Consider the following 20,650-nt stretch of genomic DNA (forward strand, 5'->3'; position numbering starts at 1 on the left):
TTATCCAGCTGTGAGGCAGTTTTTCCATTCCGACTGTAATTGCATATATTTTTACTGCACCTGAGCCCTTCGGTCACCTTGTGCTGGATGAAACGGTTCATAAAAGAGAAGTTAAGCTGAAGCACACAACTAATAAAAAACAATGATACGGGTGATAATAAGTACAATTAGAGCTGTGGAATATGTGCAACAGCTTAATAATAATGGAAAATAATGAGACACATGAGAATAACCGCGAATGTTAACAATCGTTTAGTGATACAAAAGTACATTTACAATAGATCATGGACATTTTTCCCCAATCAGCTGCAAAGGTAGGTTACACAACACTGAACAAGGTCGAGGCCAGCTGTGCAGGCTCAGCTCGATAAAAAAAGTAAGCATTTAAATTATGAGGAGAGGATTTTCTCTGAGTTCTCGGTAAACAGCGAGAAGAGATCGGGTCATCTGCCCTGTGGACGCGCCCACACCGAAGGCCCCAGAGACTCGACTCTGCTGGATCTGCTGTAACAGGTGCTGACATAAGAGAAGGAGGAACGAGATGGAAGTTCAGGAAGAAATAACGCCAAGATACTTTCGAATTAAACACAGTCATGGACAGGAACAAAAAGCTTTTGGGTCTTATAAAAGTTTTAAGTAATGGAATAACATGGGTTCTTGAATAGGCATCTAATTACTTAAAAAAGACAGGTGGTAATAAATAAATGGGAAGAAGAACAATTGTTTAGTTGTTACCTCGGCCCGCTGCAGTGCCTGTCTCAAACCTAAACCCTGGATGCTCCTTGTGGAAGCAGCCCTCTCAGGAGCCCTCTGTAACAGAGTCTGTGTGAACAAACAGAGCAGACAATTATTTCACATTAAACTTGGCATCTTAAAGTAGGGAGATGTACGACTATAGCTATAGCTAATCATCGTTCATGTGTAAGGGGGATGATTTCTGTCCCTCTCATACAATCCGAATCGGCAGTACGACAACCAACATGTTTGATTCTGTCTCTGTGTCAGAAATCACTCACTACCCACTATACAGTGAGTTCGCCATTTTGTAGTGCCCTCCAAATGCATTGTGAAAAGTAGTGTACAACCAATGGTCACTCACTAAGCATTATATAACATCCTGCATTGCACTGGAAGGAATATAAATGACCCGAATGAGTCCAAAAGTGTATTTTCATTTGACCGTTGAGTTCACTATACAGACCTCTATATAGGACTCTCTATGTAGTGAGTAGGTAGCAGTGAATGAGGACACCACATTAGTCTTGTAGTATGCAAGAGAAACTGCAAACGTTTGGCACCTTGCTTTGCAACAGAAGGAGGAGGAAAAACAAAACATCAACCTTGATATCTTTTCTGTGTTTTTCTTTGCTTTTGAATTTCCCTGTACCAACAAGAGGTCCAATTCTGTAAAGCTGAACAAAATAAAATTACCAGCACTGCAACAAACAGTGTGTCTTCTCTTGTTCGACGCAGATCAAGGCTAGACATCGAGTTAGCTAGATCAAAGCTGCATCATTGTTTTGTAATAGGGTTGTATTAGCATACCATGGTATAAGAAAGGATGGTTATCATACGTCGTATTTTTGTTTTTTTAGTTTCATGTCTGTCAGAATATTTAGTAAAATTATAGTTATTAGTATTTGTTCAACAAAAAACACACTTTTCTTGACTGTTTTCATTCCTTTAAGGGAATACCGGTTAGCTGTTGCATTTAAGATGTAATCTAAGATGAAATATGTGCATCATCATCACTATGTTTAAAAAAACAGTTCTCAAACAAGAGTGTTTTCCTACTAAGACTAGTGTGAGTTTAAACTTCAGTTTCTTTAAGAACATCCCTCGTCCAATATAAGAAAAAAATGTCTGTAAGTTTCTCTGAAAATATGATTGGTGGTGTGTGTTTGTGTGTGTGTGTTTGTACCTGTACCCTGCGCAGCACAGCATGATGCAGTCCACACACCGCTGTTATAGATGAGCTCTCAACCTGAACCTCCACTGTGGTCAGGGACTCCTCCTTCCCCACATTCTCTTCCCCTACATTTACCTGGAGGAACAACAGAGCACTCAACTGTTTTATTCATATCAAACATACAGGCCAAACTCATCAATATAATATTAGATCATTCTTTACCTCTTTTGCTGTCAGTTTGACTGTGTGTCCGTTTGGACCTCGAGCGTTGACCACTGAGCGGCTCATCTTGTCTCCTTGGTGTCCTGTTCTCACTCCTCCAGGCCCTTCAGACAACAGCCATTCCAGCAGAGAGACATGCACATTTTGAGGAGCCAACTTTGACTGAGGGTCCACACCTGAGCATTTCCCCACCAGCATATCTCTCACTAACTCTGACGACAGCCGGACGCTTGCTGAAAACTCCTCTCGCTCAGGTTTCGAAGCATTTTCTCCTCCGCCCTCCCCTCTTCCACTGCACTTAATCCGGCGTGAGTTTAAAAAAGCCTGGATGGTATCCGTTATGGTGCTGTTGCACTGAGACATGGCCTTTTTCTGGGCGGCTATGGGACTGCTGACCTGTAGGGCGTGCAACCAATCCACTGTCAGTGTGTTCAAGGGCAAACTGATGCGGCTACGCTGCGAACCATGAACGTTTGCTGCCTCCTCGCCCAGGAGACTCGAGAGCGAGAAGATGAGCGAGCAGCTAACTGTCATGGGGAAGGATGCGTCGCCTGCAGCTGCCAGGGGCAGTGCAACTTCTAATGATTCTCCTGCAGGGAGGCTGTGGAACGGGAATGAAAAATTTGTGGAGGAGCTTTCTCCTCCTGCGCTGGGAGGATAGCACAGAGGAAACACAGTCATGCTCAGTGTCCAGCCTTGTTCCAAAACATAAGGACTTGAATTATCCAGGACACATGTCAGGTTCAGGGAGTCTTTTTGAAGCAGTCTGCTCCACTTGGTCGTGGCATGACATCTGATTGGATTCTCTTCGCCGTTTGTACCGGCTACCAACAGGAAGCTGATGTTAAGAACCTGATTCAGGTGCCTCAGAATCTGGTTTTTGGATTTGATTGTAGTTTTCAGCACAGATGCTCTAAAGAAAGCAAGGAAAATCACATTCATATCAACAGAAAGAATATATTGACAAGAATTAAAGTCTACGGTGTTAAATTTCAACAGTGAAAAAGGAATCACGTTGGGTTTACCTCTCACAAACATCCCCAATAGCAGACAGGAGGTCCCTGACGCTGCGGCCCACCTGTGTGGAGGGCATCTTGGACAATCCTGTATCCTCTTTCTCCACAGGTAAGGTAATCCTCTGGAGCTGGCCCCTGACAGACAGCCCCAGCAGCTCAACCTCACCTGGCGTACAAAGATACAAGATAGAGGTAGGAAAGAGACTGAGGCCCAGTTGGTAAGCAGGCACACTGTGTAACATCAATGCTCAACACAGTTGTCACTGAGCTTCTAAGTTACAGAATGAAGAGCCACAAAGTCGGTTCAAAAATATATTTTCACACCAGTGTTATCAATTTATAATCAAGTACTGTTGTCTGCTACATACGTATTATTAGACAGTTGTTCCTTTTCTGCTTCCTAACAGGAAGAAGGATCAGTGTCTGCTGCTGACTTGATGCACATCTCTTGATGCAGACTGAACAGCATTAAGAGATATTCTACTGGCTTCAGACTAGAGGTGAGCTGGTTAATGGGTTTGGCCAATTAATCTGCACTCATACAATGATTTACAAACTATCATTATTGGCAGAACTTGGCTCCGATAGAGGCCGATGTCCTGCATGTAAGTGAGTGTGTATTCAGTGAGGTCGGGATCCCATACAAGCTGTTTCCTCCATTATAATACCAGGCTTCTCAACTGGAATTAGACTTTATGGGGAAATAATAGTTTTTTAAAAAAGCTCCCTCCTGGATGTTTTACGCTTAGTTTGATGTTCAGTTCCAGATTTATATATTCATTTAGGCATTTATTACTTTGAGCTAGATATTAAGTTCAACTCGGGATAGGACGATAAAAGATTTTATGGCCGATCATGATAAAAAACACTCACAATAAGTTGATTGTGGTGAATTTTCTTTATTGGAATAATTGTGAATTGAGATATTCATGAATATCCTCACATAAATGACTTGAAATAGCTGTCTAGTCTGCTGACTTACAGTCCTATATTAGTTGGCTGAATTATTTTGAATTGCCTCAGCCTGTCACCATGGCTGAAGGCTTGGCTTGCTCTTTGTATCCCCCACAAAAACAAGTACAATTGGATGTGTGTAAAGAAGGACAGGGAGATGATGTTTCCGCTGTGTGTTTATGCTTTTTTTGTTGTGTAACTCCCACATTTTTCAGTTTTCTGGAAGTTCATTGAATTCAGCAGTTAAATTAATTTAAAGCAATGGCTTCCAGAAGGAAATTGTTTGATGGTTGGTGTAAAGTCAACACCTCTCTGCTGGGCCTGGTTCTGCTTACCTGCATGGTTGTGTGCAGGCTCAGCCAAGGCCATAACTCTACACACACTTAAACTGGTGGGGCTTTGGCGGGCAGCATCTGTCTTACTGGATGTCTCTTCATTCCTTTCTTGGCCTTCTCTCCCAGACGATCCCTCTGACAGATCCAGTCTCAGCAGGTCTGACCCAGTGCTGTAGTAGAAACAGTTTTTATCCACACAGCTACACACCACTGGCCCCGGTACACACCTCTCAGTAAAGCCAGCTGTGTTGCCCCCTCCCTCTGGGCCTCCCTTGTCTGTTTTGATCAGCACCACTCTCCCTAGTTCGCCCACCGCCACTAAACACTGTGCATGCCCCGAACCCGTTTCCATGACAGCAGATGCTCCAACAAATACGACTGGCTGCTCCAGGCTATGCAGGACCCGGAGCCGGGATCCTGGGAGACGCAGAGGGAGGAAACAAAGACACCCGTCCGGCAGGCCACAAAGGATGACCTGTGACTTGGCGAGGGCAGCGTCGACCCCAAACAGAAGTTTGAAGAGGACTGGCTCGAGGCGGAAGTGTCTGTCAGGTAAAGTCACCTCTGATGAAGAAGTGGAGGAGGGAGGTGGTGGTGTAGAATCACTAGAACAGACACAAATCAGCACAGGCCTCCTTCTCACTCCTGTCTTCCCCTCGTTGTCATCCTGAACAACACTTGAGACCAGCGGTAGACTGAATGAAGTGAGGCTCTCACAGCTGCTGGAGGCTGACTGTTTTGGACAATTGTACAGTGTCAACATCCAGGACGTGTCTCTCTGGGAAAGAGTCAGGAGTACAGAGCCAACAAGTAGCAGTGACAACACTCCTTCTTCTGGAACAAGCAGAAACTCAGGGGAGATTTTCAGCTCAACTGGACCGGAGGAGGCATCAGCAAGGGAGCTTTGAGCTCTGCAGAGGTGAAAGGTCACATAAGTCAGAGGCACTGATGGGACTGCATTTAACAAATTGTATATAATACATGGACATTCATTCCTGGATCTAGCTACTGTGAATGCTGTCAAATTGGATGTGAAGGGTCATACCTGGATAGGAGAAATCGCAAACTAACACAATAAACTCCGCTCGTACAGGCTGCATAGAGGAGCTGCTTGTCATGACTCTCAACCAGGTCCCTCACTGGACCAGGAAACTGTAAGACAGCCTGCAACAAAACACCATAACACAATCAAACACAGGGAAAAGGGAGTTTATTACAACCTGACTATCTCACAGTGAAGCTACGCAGTCCATTTGGGATGCCAGATCAGTGTACAGTACAGTATATTAGTTACTTACCGTGAGTTTTCTCTCTTTAGTACTGAAGACATAGACCTCTTCGCTGCCAGTGCAGATGAACACATCTGTCCCGACACCAAATATGACCTGCGGTGTGCATGATGTTCCTGAGAAGCCAAACTCTGCCCAAGTCTCAACAGCACACCGTCCTTCCATAGCCACAACACCGACGAAGAAGAAACTCACAAGCCTGCATATGTAACGTTAGACACACTGTCAGGAGACCATTAGAAAGTGTTTATGTCAAAATTAGACGTGGTATTCATAAACCGGTTGTTGACAGAGGTTCGGGCGCTCTCTAACTTCCGCGCGTCAACTTTTGGACCAATACCCGCCAAGAACTACATTACCCATGAGAAACAACCGGAAGTATGTTGCCCAGTGTGGGTTCGCTGTTTAAAAATCTATCTTGCCTCAGCGGAGAGGGCAGACGACTAGAGGAGTGTGTTCTCCCTTCTTCTAAAAAACAATTTATTCAAAAATCATACCCTAGTTTGGAGTTTTAGCGCCAGTTGTAGTCCGCACAGCCAGGAACACTGGGTGGCGGACGTGTGCACTTTTCATGTTGTCAATGCACGAAAAAGAAGAAGAAGAAGAAACTACGGAAAGCACGTGGTCTTCCTCCGCCAATCAAAACAGTCGAAGCGAGTATTCGCCGAAATTTGAAAACACCGTTTAGCTCGGAGGCTTTTGGTGGTGTTGACACACTGATTCAAGCTAAAGTTGTTGATAGTTTATTTTATATTTTTCCGCACTAAATACAATGGACGCTTGTAACGAAGAAGATATCAAAATGTACTTTTATGAGAACAGACTGAAAACTTTCGAGGGGTGGCCGTTCGACGAGGGCTGCTCGTGTACGCCGGAGAACGTGAGTGAATGTTTGAAACGGTTGACTTTTGCTACTGCTAGCACAACAACAGTTAGCTTTAAATAAAGAAAACAGCTGATATTAAAATGAAATACGCTTTAACCTCCCCGAGGGTTTAACTGTAGGTTTACAGCTAAGTTAGAAGATAACTTAAATCACTCTTGCCAGTGGCTAGGTATTAAAATCTTTTTATCCAAATGTTTACTCTGACATTAGCTAAATAGATAGGCTAGGACTAGCTAGTTGTCAAATGTAACATTAACGTTATAGCTAAGTGTTGCTGCTAATATAATAAAGGGCCCTCTTATTTGAGGTCAACTAACAAAGCAACTTCTGTAACTTTTAGATATTGTTAATGTTATTAGCTATAGGGTTAGGGGTTAGCTGAAGGACGACACGATTAAGCACATTATTGACTTGGATAACATTTGTTTTTGGTGAAATAACTAGCATTAAGGCTTATGATTATTTTCATGATGGTCTAATTTCACATTTTTGTTTTGAAGCAGTTGATTAAACATCTGTCTATGAAAATTCATTAAGCTGTAGAAAAGGCCAGTACAATTTACTGGAACCCGAAATCTTCAAATGGCCCAATTATATCTGACTAACAATCCCTAAACCCAAAGATACTTAATTTATAGTCATATAGAACAGGAAAGATCAGCAAATCCTAATATTTAAAAATATATAATGCAAACTTTATTTAAAAAGGCTTAAACCAACAACTGACATTTTAGGACTGCACCTAACCATTATGTAAATGTAGTTTAATGTATTTTGTACATTTTGATCGTGTATTGTTAACTGTCTATTGTTACCTGTAATGTTACCCTTTCTGTTACTTGCCTAGGGACTATGAAAATACATTAGCATTCTTGCCAAATCTGGCATGACAAACAAAAAAATAGACATTTTAAAAAAGTCATTATTGATTTAATCCGACACTTATTCTCCTCATTAATCGTTTGGTCTGTTCAGTCCAAATCTCTGAGAAATTCCATTTAAAATTATGAAAAACACAGGACAGCAGTAATTCCTGACTTTTTAAAAAGCTAGAACTAAATAATGCTTTTGGTTTTATTTGGAAATAGTTGTTGGCATTGTAGCTTAATAAAAGCTTTACGGAACAATAAAGTTGTTAATTGTATGTCTATCAACTAGTCAATGAATTATCCAGTAATGTTAACATTAAGTACAGCTTTTTTATGTTGTCTGTCTGTTCATGTGTTTCTCCAGATGGCCAAAGCTGGCTTCATTCACACACCGTCAGACAACAGTCCAGACATCGCCATGTGTTTCTTCTGCCTCAAAGAGCTGGAGGGCTGGGAGCCGGAGGATGACCCGGAGTAAGATAACCACATTACTCGGCTCATGGGTTAGGATTGCAAAAATAGGGACAGGAGATTTGTGCAGTATCATTGCTTTATCGATTTAAGTTCATCTTATTTTTTAATTAGTCAAGTTCTTGAGAGACGAGGTTGGTGTAGCAACAAATGTAATATGTTTCAGTTCGTTAGAAGACAAATGGCTCACAAAAATCAATGAAAAAATAATTACAAAAAAGAACATGATGGTATTAAAGACGGTTGTAAAGCAAAAACATTTCTGTATTTCCAGCAATTTAGTGTCAAGTCATGAGGCTTGAGAGATGGATTTAACCAAGAATGGTCAAGTTTGCGGTAGCAGAGGCAAAGATACCTTGACGTTTTCTTTCTGTTAATGGGTCAACTCCAAAAACAGTGGATCCCTTAATTTCTCGTAATGCAACTCCATAACATCTTTTTTCCGACCCTCTCAGCCTGACAAGCAGCCAGGTCTTTTAAACCCCCCCTTCAGTTTATAACAATGAAAGCTTTCTGTTAAAAATCGTAGCTCGAGACATCATCATGGATATTTTATTAGGTCTTCAGAAAACTCAAAAGACGTATAACTATTTTTTCAGGCAAAGTGGTACTTCACATGAAAGATAAACTGATCTTTAATGTTTAAAATCAATGCTACAGACCACTGTTTCATTTCCAGTGAAATGTTCCACTTATGTTGTTACAATTCACAAGACTTTCCTCCTTGGTGTATTATATAATTTTGCAGTGTTTGCAGCTGAGGCATCAGCACTTCAGGCTTTAACTAGCTGAACTCTCTGTAACCATGTAAATATTTGCTTTGTATCCATGGTCATTACAAAGACACTGCTTGAGCTACCGTGTGATAGTCATTGTTGTCGAACTTCACAAGTATCATTAATTGTTAACATAGTTTATAGCAGCTGTCTTCTACACAGAAAGCAGACCTGTATTGGAAACCAACCTCTTCACAGGAATTAATTAGTTGTAGTTGTTTTTGTGGTACAATGTCAACTCAGTCTAATAGACCTGTACAATGTGTGTGTGCACTGTTTGCACATGTTCCTTGAAATTAAATATCTGTGTCCCTGTTAAGCACTCTCTTGTTTTGTTGCCAGAAAGGAGCACAAATCTCATTCCCCATCCTGCAACTTCATCACCCTGAAGAAGAAAGTAACGGAGCTGACTGTGGAGGAATTCTTTAAACTACAGAAGGAGAGGCACAAGTTCATGATTGTACGTTCTTCAGTCGACTCGATAACTTTCAAATTACTGACTTACATAATGCATAGTGTAATCAATTTACTGTTTTAGTCAAATAAAACTATGTAACAGCTAAAATATGTTTCCAATCTGTTCTCTTAGGATATTATCTCCATTATTCTCTATCTGTTGAGACTACCACTAACAAAACATTGGTTCCTGTGTTAACATCGGACCTCTGCATCATTTCTGATCCCGATTTCATTTCCTCCACTCGCAGAACAAATCCTGTAACGAGGCCCTCACCAAGTTGGAAGAGGCAGCTAAATTGAGAAGAGGAGATATCATCAAGACAGCCATGGGTGAAGAGTGACAGGAGAATGGATGCTGATGAATGAGATGGGCGGCGTGTGAGAGATTAATTGTAGATGGAAAGCGGCTGCCTGGTTTCTCCCTGATCTCATTTCTGTGTTCCCTGCGTATGTCTTCTTTGTAACACTGTACATCTGTTATCTTTTAATGTCTTCCGTTTTCATGTGGTCTGTTTTTGTTCATTAAACGCGTTCTTTCTGGTTACCTTTTATTCATTTATTTATTGATGTTGGTTCTGGTGGTGAATTTTCTTATTTGTATCATATTGGAAAGTCTGAAAATATGTGAAATAGGCTGTCAACGATTTGAGATCTTCAAAGTATAACCATCTGAGAAAACATCAAGTTATTACACAATTATCAGTTACAGTAAACGTAAAAGGTGCAATATGTAAGAAGTGGCACCTGCTGAATTCATACCCAGACTGAATATAAAACAGCATATCATCAGAGTTACAGCTGACTGCTGCCCACTGAAGCTGCTGTTAGTTGAGTTAGCTGTGCAGCTAGCAGTCTGGACTGGGAGCTCGAAGCACTGGGAAAGTGTTGGTGTAAACACAGCCAGCACAGGAGTTTTGGACGGGAAGGGGCTAGCTGGTTAGCATGCTAAATATGCTTTGGCGCACAATACATAGACGTCATAATGTAAAAACTGTTATTCCTTCATATATGATACTTTTAGTAAGTTTGAAATGTTTTCAATCATAAGTCCTACCTACTGCATCTTTAAAGGAATGAAAACGGGTTTTCTTTTGCTTTACTTTTTTTTTTTTCCCACAAAATATCTAATGAAAGATGATCTTGATATAGACTTGAAATGTATATATTTTTATTAATGCTACGGCAAAATGTGCACAATCCAGTAAACGTCAATTTTCAGATAAGGGTGTTTCCTGATTCCGGTATACCGCTGTGACAACTGCTGTGAAACTAGCAAGAGGGAAGTTATTCAACCAATAAACTGAAACAGAATTGCCCAAATTTTTCTCTCAGGGCCAAACCTGAAACTTAATGGGAAACCACAGACCAAAAGCAAGTCAAGATCATCTGAAGCAGTACCATACAGAAGCCCAATGAGGCAGGTAAAACAAAAAAGATTCTGGCTATGCATTTTCTAAGTCTGATATAAATCTCCAAGAAAAATGTTTTGCCAGGATAACCTTTCAAAGATCCTTTTTTCCCCCACTTACTTTTTCCATGTTACTTTAATTGTCTGACTTCAGCCACAAATTGTCACCACTGCGCTCAGTTTATGAAAAAAAACATGAATAATTAGTGATCGTAAATTGGTCTATTTAAAGCACATGTTTACCTAACATCATATTACAATTTTCTCTTCATTACATTTTCTTTTATAGATTTTTTAAATAATGATAATAATACATTTTATTTATATCGCGCATTTCGTGATCCTCAAAGACACTTTAAATAATGACATTTTTGCCAGAAACATCTGGCGGGCCAACTTTGGCAGCCACCGGTAGGTCTGGCTTTATTCTTTTGTTTCTTGTGTCATCTTTGAAACTATTTGGTGATGGTATTATATTTGGAGATACACAACTCATGGATTGTTACGTCCAGTTGCTTCTGATCCTCATTCTCTTTTCGTTTATTTAGTTTAAGCGCAGCTGACTCCCCATATTCCCATATTGTCTCCCTCCTGTCGGTGCGTAAACGTGTGCGCCTCCCGAATACAATCAAGTCCCTCCCTGACAGAAGCTGCTGCTCTCCAGTCTGGTATCATCCTCTTGCAGCTTTGTCACTTGGTCCAGTCCGTCAAGGATAAGCTGATCTCCATATAAAATTTTTTCAGATTTGAACTACTGCTCCCACAGGAAACCTCACTGCCATAATATTGTGGCTTTTCTCCTTTTTTTCCTGCATCCTGCACCAAGCGCGTCAACGAATAAAAGACTGGATCAACACCAGGAGAGTTAAAGCCAACGCCATCACCGTTACGCGCGAGTTCAGCCCTCACCTGGACAGGATGAAGGTAACCTTCGGCTCTCTGGTGATCACAGCCGGCATCTGTGGTATGCTGAGCTTCGCCTTTTTGGCGACTTCCCTCGGAACCGACTACTGGTACATCATATATATGAATCCCATGAACACGAGCGACTATGAAGACATAGTCCCTCCACACTCGGGACTGTGGAGCACCAATAAAGGTAGGCAACTTTTCCACAAGTTGTTTTCATAATTACTGAGATTTCATGGTAATTTTTTACCTTAAATGTTTCCCAACTTTATTTATATTGTAACCTCCAGGTGGGAAGGTGCAGGCAGACTCTATTGACTCTATCACAGCTGACTCCTCCAGATACTCTGAGACTGAGCTGTGTGAGTCTCTCCTCTTTTATGAAACCCTGTGCTCACCATTACACATATCTGCTAATTAAGTTTCACTGTCAAGACAGCCATAACCCAACAGATGCCCCATAACCCATCTGTTTGCGTGTGTGTGTGTGTTTATACGCAGACATGCACAGCGCAATAGTGGTGGTGCTCCCCTTCAGCTTGGTCCTGTTGCTGTTTGGTGGCATCTGTGGGTTGGTCAGCTCCCTGGCTCGGAGCCCTGTCCTCCTCACCGGCACGGCCTGCTACTTCTTCGTCTGCAGTAAGTACAAGTTTGCTTATTTCACTCTTCAGGCGTGCTGTCACTCTGGAGTCAAGCTGTTTCACCCCAGCGTGTGCTTGAAGTTGATGTCGATGATGTTGATTGAAATTTATCAGGGATTTTTCTTTTTTCCTATCCAAGACAGATCCATTAAAAGTCAAACCACAATGCACAGCAGCACTCATGCACCAAGATCAATCAGTGCTGCCTGTGTCTTTTACTACTGGCAGTGCTTCAAAGAGCACAGGGAATTTCCATCTCCACAGTCTGGACAGTGTAGTCTCACATCTTCGGTGCCTCCATTGTCTGTACGGGAGTCATCACGCTTAAGATTCAGTGGTGTTTGAAGCACCGAAATTACACATGATTGCCACTAAGCTGGAGAGATGGTGTTAATAGAAACGACAGACTATATCACAGTGAGTGTAATAGAGACGTACGCATCAACACTGTTCTGCTTTGGATCATTTGCCTCAGTGTTAAATAAAGCAGGAGCCATTAGGTGTTAGTACGAAGGAGAGAACAGTCAATTGTCTCGACACTCGCTTTTAAAGATCATTTCACTCAAATGGCCGTGTGTGGTGAGGACCAGGATACCACAGAAGTGCACACTCAATCTCACCCTTTTTACACTGTGAACAGCATTTTCCCAACATACGTTAAGTGGAAAATGACTTCCACTGCTTTAAAAATGTAAATACACCGGGAACTATTATTCCCAGGGTTTGATTTGTTCACACGCAGCTTTCAAGTGAAAGAATATGGCAATCCCAGTACAGTTAATTAAAGGCCATATTGATAACATTACAAATGATCAGAAAAAATAAGAGAGCTACAGAGCGTGCAGAAAGATGCAGAATAAAAGTATCTCTTTTCCTTAAAAACATTCTTATGAGTATGAATCATCGTTTTAAAATGTTTGTCGGGTCGGACGGTTGGTTCCAGCTTCTAGCAAGGTTTGTGAGCCAACAGTATAATGACGTTGGTCTCACACGGCATCTGTGTTTCGCCAGTGATCAACAGTTCTTGGTAGGAGCAAGTTAACGTTCATTGGCCACAACAACAGCTGTGTTGTAATGTGAAGGCAATGGAATTAAAGGAGCAACATGTAAGAAATGGCCACCTGTCCAATTCATACTCAAAACATTAGTAATCGCAAACTGTCAGTTAGCCGTGCATCTGGTGGTCCAGACTGGGAGCTCAGATACATATCGCACCTTTAAGTGGCTAAATTTTACCATCAGCGACTTTACTAGATAATGATTTACAAATGATGTAAGTCATTTTTCATTCAGTGTTTTGGTTGTACTGATGGAAAACACAGAAGCAGAATGATCAAAAATAAGATTAAAGAGCACGTACAGATAAGATTGCTTTTTTCATTTCTTTGGTTTAGATGAGAAAATGCTCACAATTACTATCTCCGTTCTTTCAACATTTAATGCACCGTCGCTATTACAGAAGAAAGTGAAAAACACTTGAAAGCGTCGGGGGGGTTCGGTGGGATACGTACAGCTGGAGTGTGGCAGTAAAGCAGGGCCATGTGGTTCATCTGAGCAGACGGCAGCACTTTATGTGCAGAGCTGAAACTGACCTCAGTTATAGTTATTGACCTCTTGTGGCCAAAGGGACTGACGTTTATTACCACCCAGAACTGATTGGCTGTTTGAATTGGCCATATTGGTTAGGTATGCATGACTGGGCAGGTGTGTTTATGTGTGTTTTGGTGTCTGTGTGCATAGACGCTCTTGCCTTCATTACATCAGACGTGCTTCCTCGTGGACTGTGGGACTGTCCATATGAGAGCTTTTATTGGTCTGTGGGGAGGCACAACAGTGAAGTAAAATTGTCTTGGAAAAGACTGCTTCCCAAATTTCCGTTCATAACGTCTTTAATTTCATATTGTTAGTGCGGGACACTTGAGGATAACTCTTGTTAAGGCCTCCTGAAAACTGCACCCGCTGGGATAACAGGTTGGTGGGTCGTGTGGGCAACAAAGAGATTCAAAATGTATGATATGAAATATATGCACAATGTATAATAATATAATATATTAATAATAATAGGTACAACTAAACAGATAAGGTATATGCTGTATGTTTTTGAGAAGTTGTGTGTAAAAGTAATAGTAGGTTAGGCCAAATGACACATTAAATGATAAAAAATAATGTTTATTTATAATTATAATTAGTTTGGTAATACTACTTTTTTTTATAATATATCTAAAAATAACAATTGCGTGATATGTTCATATTAGGGTTGGAACAAAATATTGATCTGGGAATAAATTGTATTACTTCACTACACTGGTGCCAAAAAATATAAATGGATTTTCCTGCTTATTTGACTCGTCACTGCTTTGTGACTCCTCGGCAGACAGTGCAGAGTTACACAAATCTTCATTCTTAAACATTAAAAAATAACAAAAATTATCAGCAGAATGTTAAATAACGGTTTTGAAAGACATTTTTGTGTTGTGTTGCAATTATATATACTGAAGTTAGCATGCTAACCAGCTAGCCCCAGCTAGTCCTGCCTCGTAATACCACTTTGTACCACAAAAGGTGATAGTCTGGAAGTAAAGCTCAAGAGGTGGGTGCAGACCACACCAGCGTCAGGCTGATGATGCCCCACCTCCGCCTCACTCCACTCAACTTTTATGCTTCTCCTGGCCACGCCTGAACCTGCCAGGTCATTTACCAGAGTCCAGACAGGAACCACTGTTAATCACCTCCGTACTATTTTCTTTTGTCGGTCTCTGAGTCTCGTATTACTACTTTGTACTGCAAGATGCGATAGTCCGATAGTATATCTCTAGAGGTGGGTGATGAAGACGCCAACGCCAGTATGATGATGTCCCAGCTCCCTCTCACTCCTCCACCCAAAAGAAGGCACCCCTTAAAAAAAAACATATATCAGTTTAAGTGTACTCTATTTTGAAAATGTTTGGCGCTGAACATTGCAGTCAGACAGCCCTTTCCTTTGACACTACGTCCCCTCAACTGTACAACGTCCGTATTCCTATGCACAAGCCCAGCTGTGCCTGCCCCGCACTGTTAAGCTGCAGATCAGCTGTTTGGGTAAAAGCACCAAAACTTGTTCAAAATACAGCGTAAAGTTAATCGTATATATATTTTTAGGTGGGCCTTCTTTTAGATGGCTAAAAGAGAGTCGACGGTCATCTACTGCAGGGATAAGTACCTCATACAGCCCCACATCAAAAGACCCAGACTATCACTTTAACCTGGTTATCTGAACTAAATAGAATAACTAGATTAATCAATGGTCAGTCAAATTAAACTTGCCAGTCACACACCGGAGTCCTCTTTCTTTTGCTGTGTGTTAATCTAATCTCTTTAAATGCCACACAGGTAACACAGTACACTGGATAAAAAGCTGTGCATTTGAAATAAAGAACCACGAGAACCAAGAGAATCGCAGCTGGTTGTTACAGACGTGCTTTTCGTGCAAACATAAAAATGGTGTTCATGTCTCAGGTAAACATTACACGCAGCTATATTCCCGCTACCACACACCTGACACCTTTATAATGATTTCTCTATCAAACAAATCATCTAAATTTGGGTTATTGGGAGAGTTAGATTACCGTTAACCATGTTAAAGCTGTTTACAGTAATCAGGTTATTTATGTGCAGTTAAAGATAGTGCTGTGGTGTCTGGCAGTACCCTGCCCTCTGGATGTCTTTGGCACTAGTCCACCGACGCCTTATGACCTCCATAAAGAAGACCTTGTGATGGATAAACGCTTTCTTAAAAAGACTCTTTATAGTCTCCCTTTAATAAGCAGCACATGGTAATGTGTGGAGTGGCTTGAATTAGATTGCAGCTGCTTGTGAACTTGTTGACGGTCCGATTCTGGCAAAGAAAGGCATTTTTTCTTTTTGGTCGCTTTGTTGATAACCCAAATTTTTGTTGTTTGACCTTCTGCTGATCTTGAAATTATATTTCTGTTTGATTTACATTACATTCTGGCCCATGTGTTGTGTTAATAAAAAGCCCAACACAAATGTATAAACAGCTGCAAGTACATTATTTCCTCACCAACCATTACCAAGAGCCTAATGTCTGCGTTCAGACCAAAAGCGATGAAAATATTCGCATCACGTTACTCGCGTGAGTTTGATCATGGGGTTATTAATTTTAAATCGCTTCTACTCGAGCGTGCAAAGAAAATAACCTCACATCAATATGAACCTAAAACAAAGAGATTTCTCTGTGATCTGACTGTATGACTGACAATAATTGGATCAAAAGGACGGCGAAATAGCCTGAATTCATGTTTCGTCAGGTCTGTCGGTCAGACCACAAGCAAACAACTTTTAAAATGCCTGTTCCCTGAGTGGAGTTCAGATCGATCGGAGCTATGTTGTGCTGTGCTGACATATTTCCAAATAAATCTGGTGGTGTTTACCTTGAACACAAAGTACATGGGGATGTCATTAGTTTTGGATGCATAGAGTGCTGCAGGGATGACGTATTTTTGAAGGCTTACCCGGAGTTAGCATCGTCCTGGTTTCCTCGACAAAAATCCTATGTGATTTTTGAATATGATTTTGGATTATTGCTAAAAAAATAAACTCTTTTGCAACCACAAGTTTATAACATAAAGGAAATCGGCAGAAGTGAAAAGCTAGCTTTAGACCAAGTACACTTCAGTCGCATGACATCAACGTCACTAAGCATCTCAGTACACTATGCCATACGCACTTTACTATAAATTGATCAATCTACAAGTTTTAAAGTTAAAGTTAGCATAGTTTGCAACCTGAGTCTGCCTGTAAAGACGGACTACTGAGTGGATGAGTCTCCTTGTTCGGTGTGATCACCTTAAATGTCCCATTTAGCCACTTGTTAGCATCCCCCTTTTTGAGACACATAAACACTTCATGTTTAAAACGTTGAAATCTCTTAAGCATGAGTTAACCACAGACCTCATTTCAGGCATTTAACATTGACTTCGACAAGAGTGAACCGTAAATGCAACGAGCGACAGTAGTGACCTAAAATGGACCAAAATAGTGGACCGACCAACGGATTGACACACTGAAATGGCAATCTATCTCCAAGTACAAGCTGACGTCTTGCCTATTTGGTCGACTTTTTAAAAACAGTCCAAACCCCAAACATATTCAGATTCCTATCACAGAATATGAAAAAACATCCAATCTTCGCTTTCAAGACACTGGAACAAGTGAATTTTTGATAGTTTTGCTAAATAGGGGCTGTTTGGGGTGGATGGCAGGTTTACAAAGTCCGGTAAGGCCACATTAAAATCTAGGGTTCACGTGTAGTCCAGGGTTAGAGTTGGAAAAAGATATTTTCAGTTTGTCAACAGCCACAAAATTGAATCTGTATAATTCACAGATTAGGAAGGGAAGATCATGTTTTCGGTAATATGTTAATAAAAAAATCAGTTTATGATATACTGATGAAATTTAATCTCTGCAATTCATGTACATGGACACAAATTTTCCATTTTTAAATCTGATTTCACCGCTATTTCATGAACTGCTGTGATACTAGAGTGTTGTTTCATCTCCGGCAGCAGCAGTAGTATTTTCCGGTCTCCGTGCTACGTTTCTCTGCTTGTCAGCTCTTCACAGTGAACTGCATAAGAATCAGATGCAGTTTCCTCATCGCTCAGTGAGCTTGTAGTACCTCAGGGTGTAATTGTAATAAAAGGATTATTAGTCCCACAGTGGGTCGCTTCTGAGCTCCACTTGCATCCCCTTAAAACCAGTAGCAAGCCGTCAAAATCATAATGGTTTCCAATAGCAACACTATTGTGGGGACTGTGTGTGGTTGTGTGTCTCATTCTAGTCTCTGATGGCTGGGATGTTTTGTAAGCAGGCAACACATGCGTCAGCATGTTTCCTGTCTCTCACAATATGAGATTTTTGGTGGCTAATGGCTTGATGTTATTGTTGGGTTTTATTGATGAGCTCTCAGCACGGAGCTCTGACTGCTATGAATTTCCGTTTTATAATAGCTTGCGCTTTGCCTTAAGAAGTCTGGAGTGTTGGTGCCTTGAAACCAAAATATAAATAAAATGTTTCTCAGTGAATAGAGGGACTTGATCTCAGCTCCACTTAGATGAAGATTTCTTATACATAAAGACCTGGCGAAATAATGAGTAAATAAAGTTACATACTGCAATGTTTTCATTTGATTCAATATCAGGTTCTCCTTAATGGGACAATTAACCCCACATCCCCAAAATAGTTTTTTGTTTCTGGGCTGAACTGGCCCTTTAATGTCTACTGTGTTTGTGTGTGATTCACCTTCCTCCAGGTCTGCTGACCCTGTGTGGCGTGAGCCTCTACATCATCTACTCATACCAGGCCCTGGCTGAGATAGAGAGGCTGGTGGGGCCGGAGGGTCTGGCCTATGTTCGCACCTATTTCGGCTGGTCTCTGGGTCTGGCCTGGCTCTCCTACGGCCTGGAGGTCCTCACCGGCATACTGATGCTCCTGGCTGCTCGAATGGCCAAGCTGCAGCGCAGCAGTCCCACCATGACATCACACAAACCTCCACAGTGGATCCAACACAGTCAGGATGGGAATTGAACCAAACTGAGCTGAACTGAGCTGACCTGTAAGTGTTGCAGCCATTTGGTTCTGCCGAGGTAACAGTATCTGGGTGGAACAAAGGCTTTAGCAAAATATGAAAGTTGAACTGAAGATGTTTTGGACTGTTTTTGAAGAGTGTTTTATAAATTTAACGTCCTTAAATCTGCTTCAGATTGGAGATGGTGATTTACTCCAAGTGAAGAGGTGGACTAGTCCGAGTTCAAATTGACCAAGTACGCCCTCTTGTGGTGAGAACTGAGGTGGCTTCTCATGATCAGGTGCACTCAGTGCTGGTGTCATACTGCCAAACTAAACTGACAAGCTTACAAATTAAGATCATTTCCTGTTGCTTTAAATCTATAGATACATTTTAAATATCGAAACAATTAACATCGATGTTGTCTATTTTTTTAATCATGCTGATTATTTCGATGTAAGCTGTATTTGTTTGTTGTTTCAGTGTTTACAGTGTTCAAATTATTCCATTGAAAAATGTATTTGTTCCACGTCACTGCAGCCTATAAAAATCTCACACTATTGGAGCCACTTATTTTCTGTATTTTGAGTTCATTTGGAGAATTAAGCATTAAAATCACGTCTTAAACCTCCAAGTCCTGACTTTCCAGTATTATACAGTGTTGACTCACATGCATCAATCACACTTGAACGACTGATTCTATTTCACTGTTTATGAGCTATAGTCTTGCTCCTGATAATGGTTGCACGATATGGCAAAAAAAAAAAAAAATCATATGGTGATTAATTTGACAGAATATTCTCTGTGATATGATTCAAGATTGGTGTTAACAATCATTTTTTCAGTTTCAGTGAAAAAAAACCTATTAAAATTACGATGATGTGACATTTGTGACATGTCTTTTTTACATATGGAGAACAAGATTAGTAGTCTCTGCAGCACTGCAGTACTTTATTACAATTTATTATAGATATTGCGATTTCAAGAATATTTCAATCCTACTCATAATGAGAGCATCTCCTCCATTAAGTGTGATTAGGCATTCTCTTATCTCTCATATGCATCTGTCATATAAAAAGACTATTTCTGGTACAGATTGCTTTTATAATAATCTGATCTGATGTCTCAAAATAATCTTTTTTGTTAATACTATGAAAAACCTCTCTCAAAGATCCTATATTTAAGTTGGGTTTTTTTTAGAGAGGGAGAAGCTACTCATCACTTTGTGGCACCAGAACCAAAAGCCTCTCTGTCCTGTTTAGTTTGTTGTCATGAAGACGGCAACATTCGCCAAAAAAAGGACAAAGAATGGATAAAAATATTTCTGGGGCTTAAAATAGCAGCAATTGTGATAGAGAGGTTTGCTCAAAGGTCAAAGGCAGTCTGTATACTTGACTTTTGGCAGCAGTCGTCGGCACAGGTGGGCCTGACCTTTAACACACGACTGGTTGCCTGCTGCTGTCATCCACAGCTGACTGGATCGTCTCACAAAAAACACAAACACACATCGCCGCATACTTTTCTGAAACGTTCCTATGGCAACCTAAATATCCTGTGCATCCACAAAGACAAAGGATGAAAAGTGGGTGTGAGATTGTTCCTCCAAACAAGCTCTGAATCACTGCAGATAAACATTAAAGACAAAAGGAAGATTCATTTTGGACAATGGAGTTTGAGTTTTCACAAAAAGAAGCCAGCCTTCTTTCTTTTTCAGCTCTCACCTTGAGATGTTTGACGTTATTAAATGACTTGTAGAAACGTTTGATGAGACCAAGAGGTCTAAGATTTTTTTCAACCCAGAGAAAAACCATGTCATCCTTCAGTTTAAAGGAACAGATCACCCAAAAATGCAAATTCAGTCATTATATATTCACCCCATGGCGATGGAAAGTCTGTGAAGTTTCATAGTCCACAAAACATTTCACGGCAACAACTAAAATA

At 40.9% G+C, this 20,650-nt stretch overlaps 3 protein-coding genes across 5 annotated transcripts; 2 read left to right on the top strand and 1 right to left on the bottom strand.

The window, feature by feature from the left end:
- Window positions 1-236: 236 nt before the first annotated feature.
- On the bottom strand, window positions 237-6,289 carry faap100 (FA core complex associated protein 100). Of its 3 annotated transcripts, XM_084341940.1 has the most exons (9): window positions 6,223-6,289; window positions 5,735-5,924; window positions 5,482-5,600; window positions 4,437-5,347; window positions 3,157-3,313; window positions 2,132-3,044; window positions 1,922-2,044; window positions 736-822; window positions 237-516 (listed from the first exon to the last, which is right to left on the bottom strand). In XM_084341940.1, the coding sequence occupies exons 2-9, from the start codon at window positions 5,888-5,890 to the stop codon at window positions 385-387; spliced, it is 2,598 nt and encodes an 865-aa protein (XP_084198066.1). In that variant the 5' UTR covers window positions 5,891-5,924; window positions 6,223-6,289; the 3' UTR covers window positions 237-384. The 3 variants fall into 3 exon arrangements, with proteins under 3 accessions (XP_084198066.1, XP_084198067.1, XP_084198068.1); XM_084341941.1 differs by lacking the exon at window positions 6,223-6,289 and having other exon boundaries at window positions 1,928-2,044; window positions 5,735-6,208; XM_084341942.1 differs by lacking the exons at window positions 237-516; window positions 736-822; window positions 6,223-6,289 and adding an exon at window positions 1,220-1,298 and having other exon boundaries at window positions 5,735-6,208.
- A 192-nt stretch (window positions 6,290-6,481) lies between these two features.
- Window positions 6,482-9,730, top strand: birc5a (baculoviral IAP repeat containing 5a). Its single transcript, XM_084341943.1, has 4 exons — window positions 6,482-6,605; window positions 7,845-7,954; window positions 9,070-9,187; window positions 9,435-9,730. Exons 1-4 carry the CDS (start codon window positions 6,498-6,500, stop codon window positions 9,525-9,527), a joined length of 429 nt encoding a protein of 142 aa, XP_084198069.1. The 5' UTR covers window positions 6,482-6,497; the 3' UTR covers window positions 9,528-9,730.
- Window positions 9,731-11,265: 1,535 nt separating this feature from the next.
- On the top strand, window positions 11,266-19,457 carry tmem235b (transmembrane protein 235b). The gene is made up of 4 exons (XM_084341609.1): window positions 11,266-11,693; window positions 11,794-11,865; window positions 12,005-12,142; window positions 18,455-19,457. The coding sequence occupies exons 1-4, from the start codon at window positions 11,513-11,515 to the stop codon at window positions 18,727-18,729; spliced, it is 666 nt and encodes a 221-aa protein (XP_084197735.1). The 5' UTR covers window positions 11,266-11,512; the 3' UTR covers window positions 18,730-19,457.
- The last annotated feature ends 1,193 nt before the right edge of the window (window positions 19,458-20,650 follow it).

Source organism: Pagrus pagrus, assembly GCF_965226575.1.
Source record: "Pagrus pagrus genome assembly, chromosome: 21".
NCBI lineage: Eukaryota > Metazoa > Chordata > Actinopteri > Spariformes > Sparidae > Pagrus > Pagrus pagrus.

Coding starts and splice junctions, on each gene's coding strand:
- faap100 (XM_084341940.1), bottom strand. CDS start 5,890: ATGGAAGGACGGTGTGCTGTTGAGACTTGGGCAGAGTTTGGCTTCTCA. Junction 3,314..4,436: donor GCCTGCACACAACCATGCAG/GTAAGCAGAACC, acceptor TTTGTACGCCAG/GTGAGGTTGAGCTGCTGGGG. Junction 2,045..2,131: donor TCAAACTGACAGCAAAAGAG/GTAAAGAATGAT, acceptor TTGTTCCTCCAG/GTAAATGTAGGGGAAGAGAA.
- birc5a (XM_084341943.1), top strand. CDS start 6,498: ATGGACGCTTGTAACGAAGAAGATATCAAAATGTACTTTTATGAGAAC. Junction 7,955..9,069: donor GAGCCGGAGGATGACCCGGA/GTAAGATAACCA, acceptor TTTTGTTGCCAG/AAAGGAGCACAAATCTCATT. Junction 9,188..9,434: donor AGAGGCACAAGTTCATGATT/GTACGTTCTTCA, acceptor CTCCACTCGCAG/AACAAATCCTGTAACGAGGC.
- tmem235b (XM_084341609.1), top strand. CDS start 11,513: ATGAAGGTAACCTTCGGCTCTCTGGTGATCACAGCCGGCATCTGTGGT. Junction 11,866..12,004: donor ATACTCTGAGACTGAGCTGT/GTGAGTCTCTCC, acceptor GTTTATACGCAG/ACATGCACAGCGCAATAGTG. Junction 12,143..18,454: donor CTGCTACTTCTTCGTCTGCA/GTAAGTACAAGT, acceptor ACCTTCCTCCAG/GTCTGCTGACCCTGTGTGGC.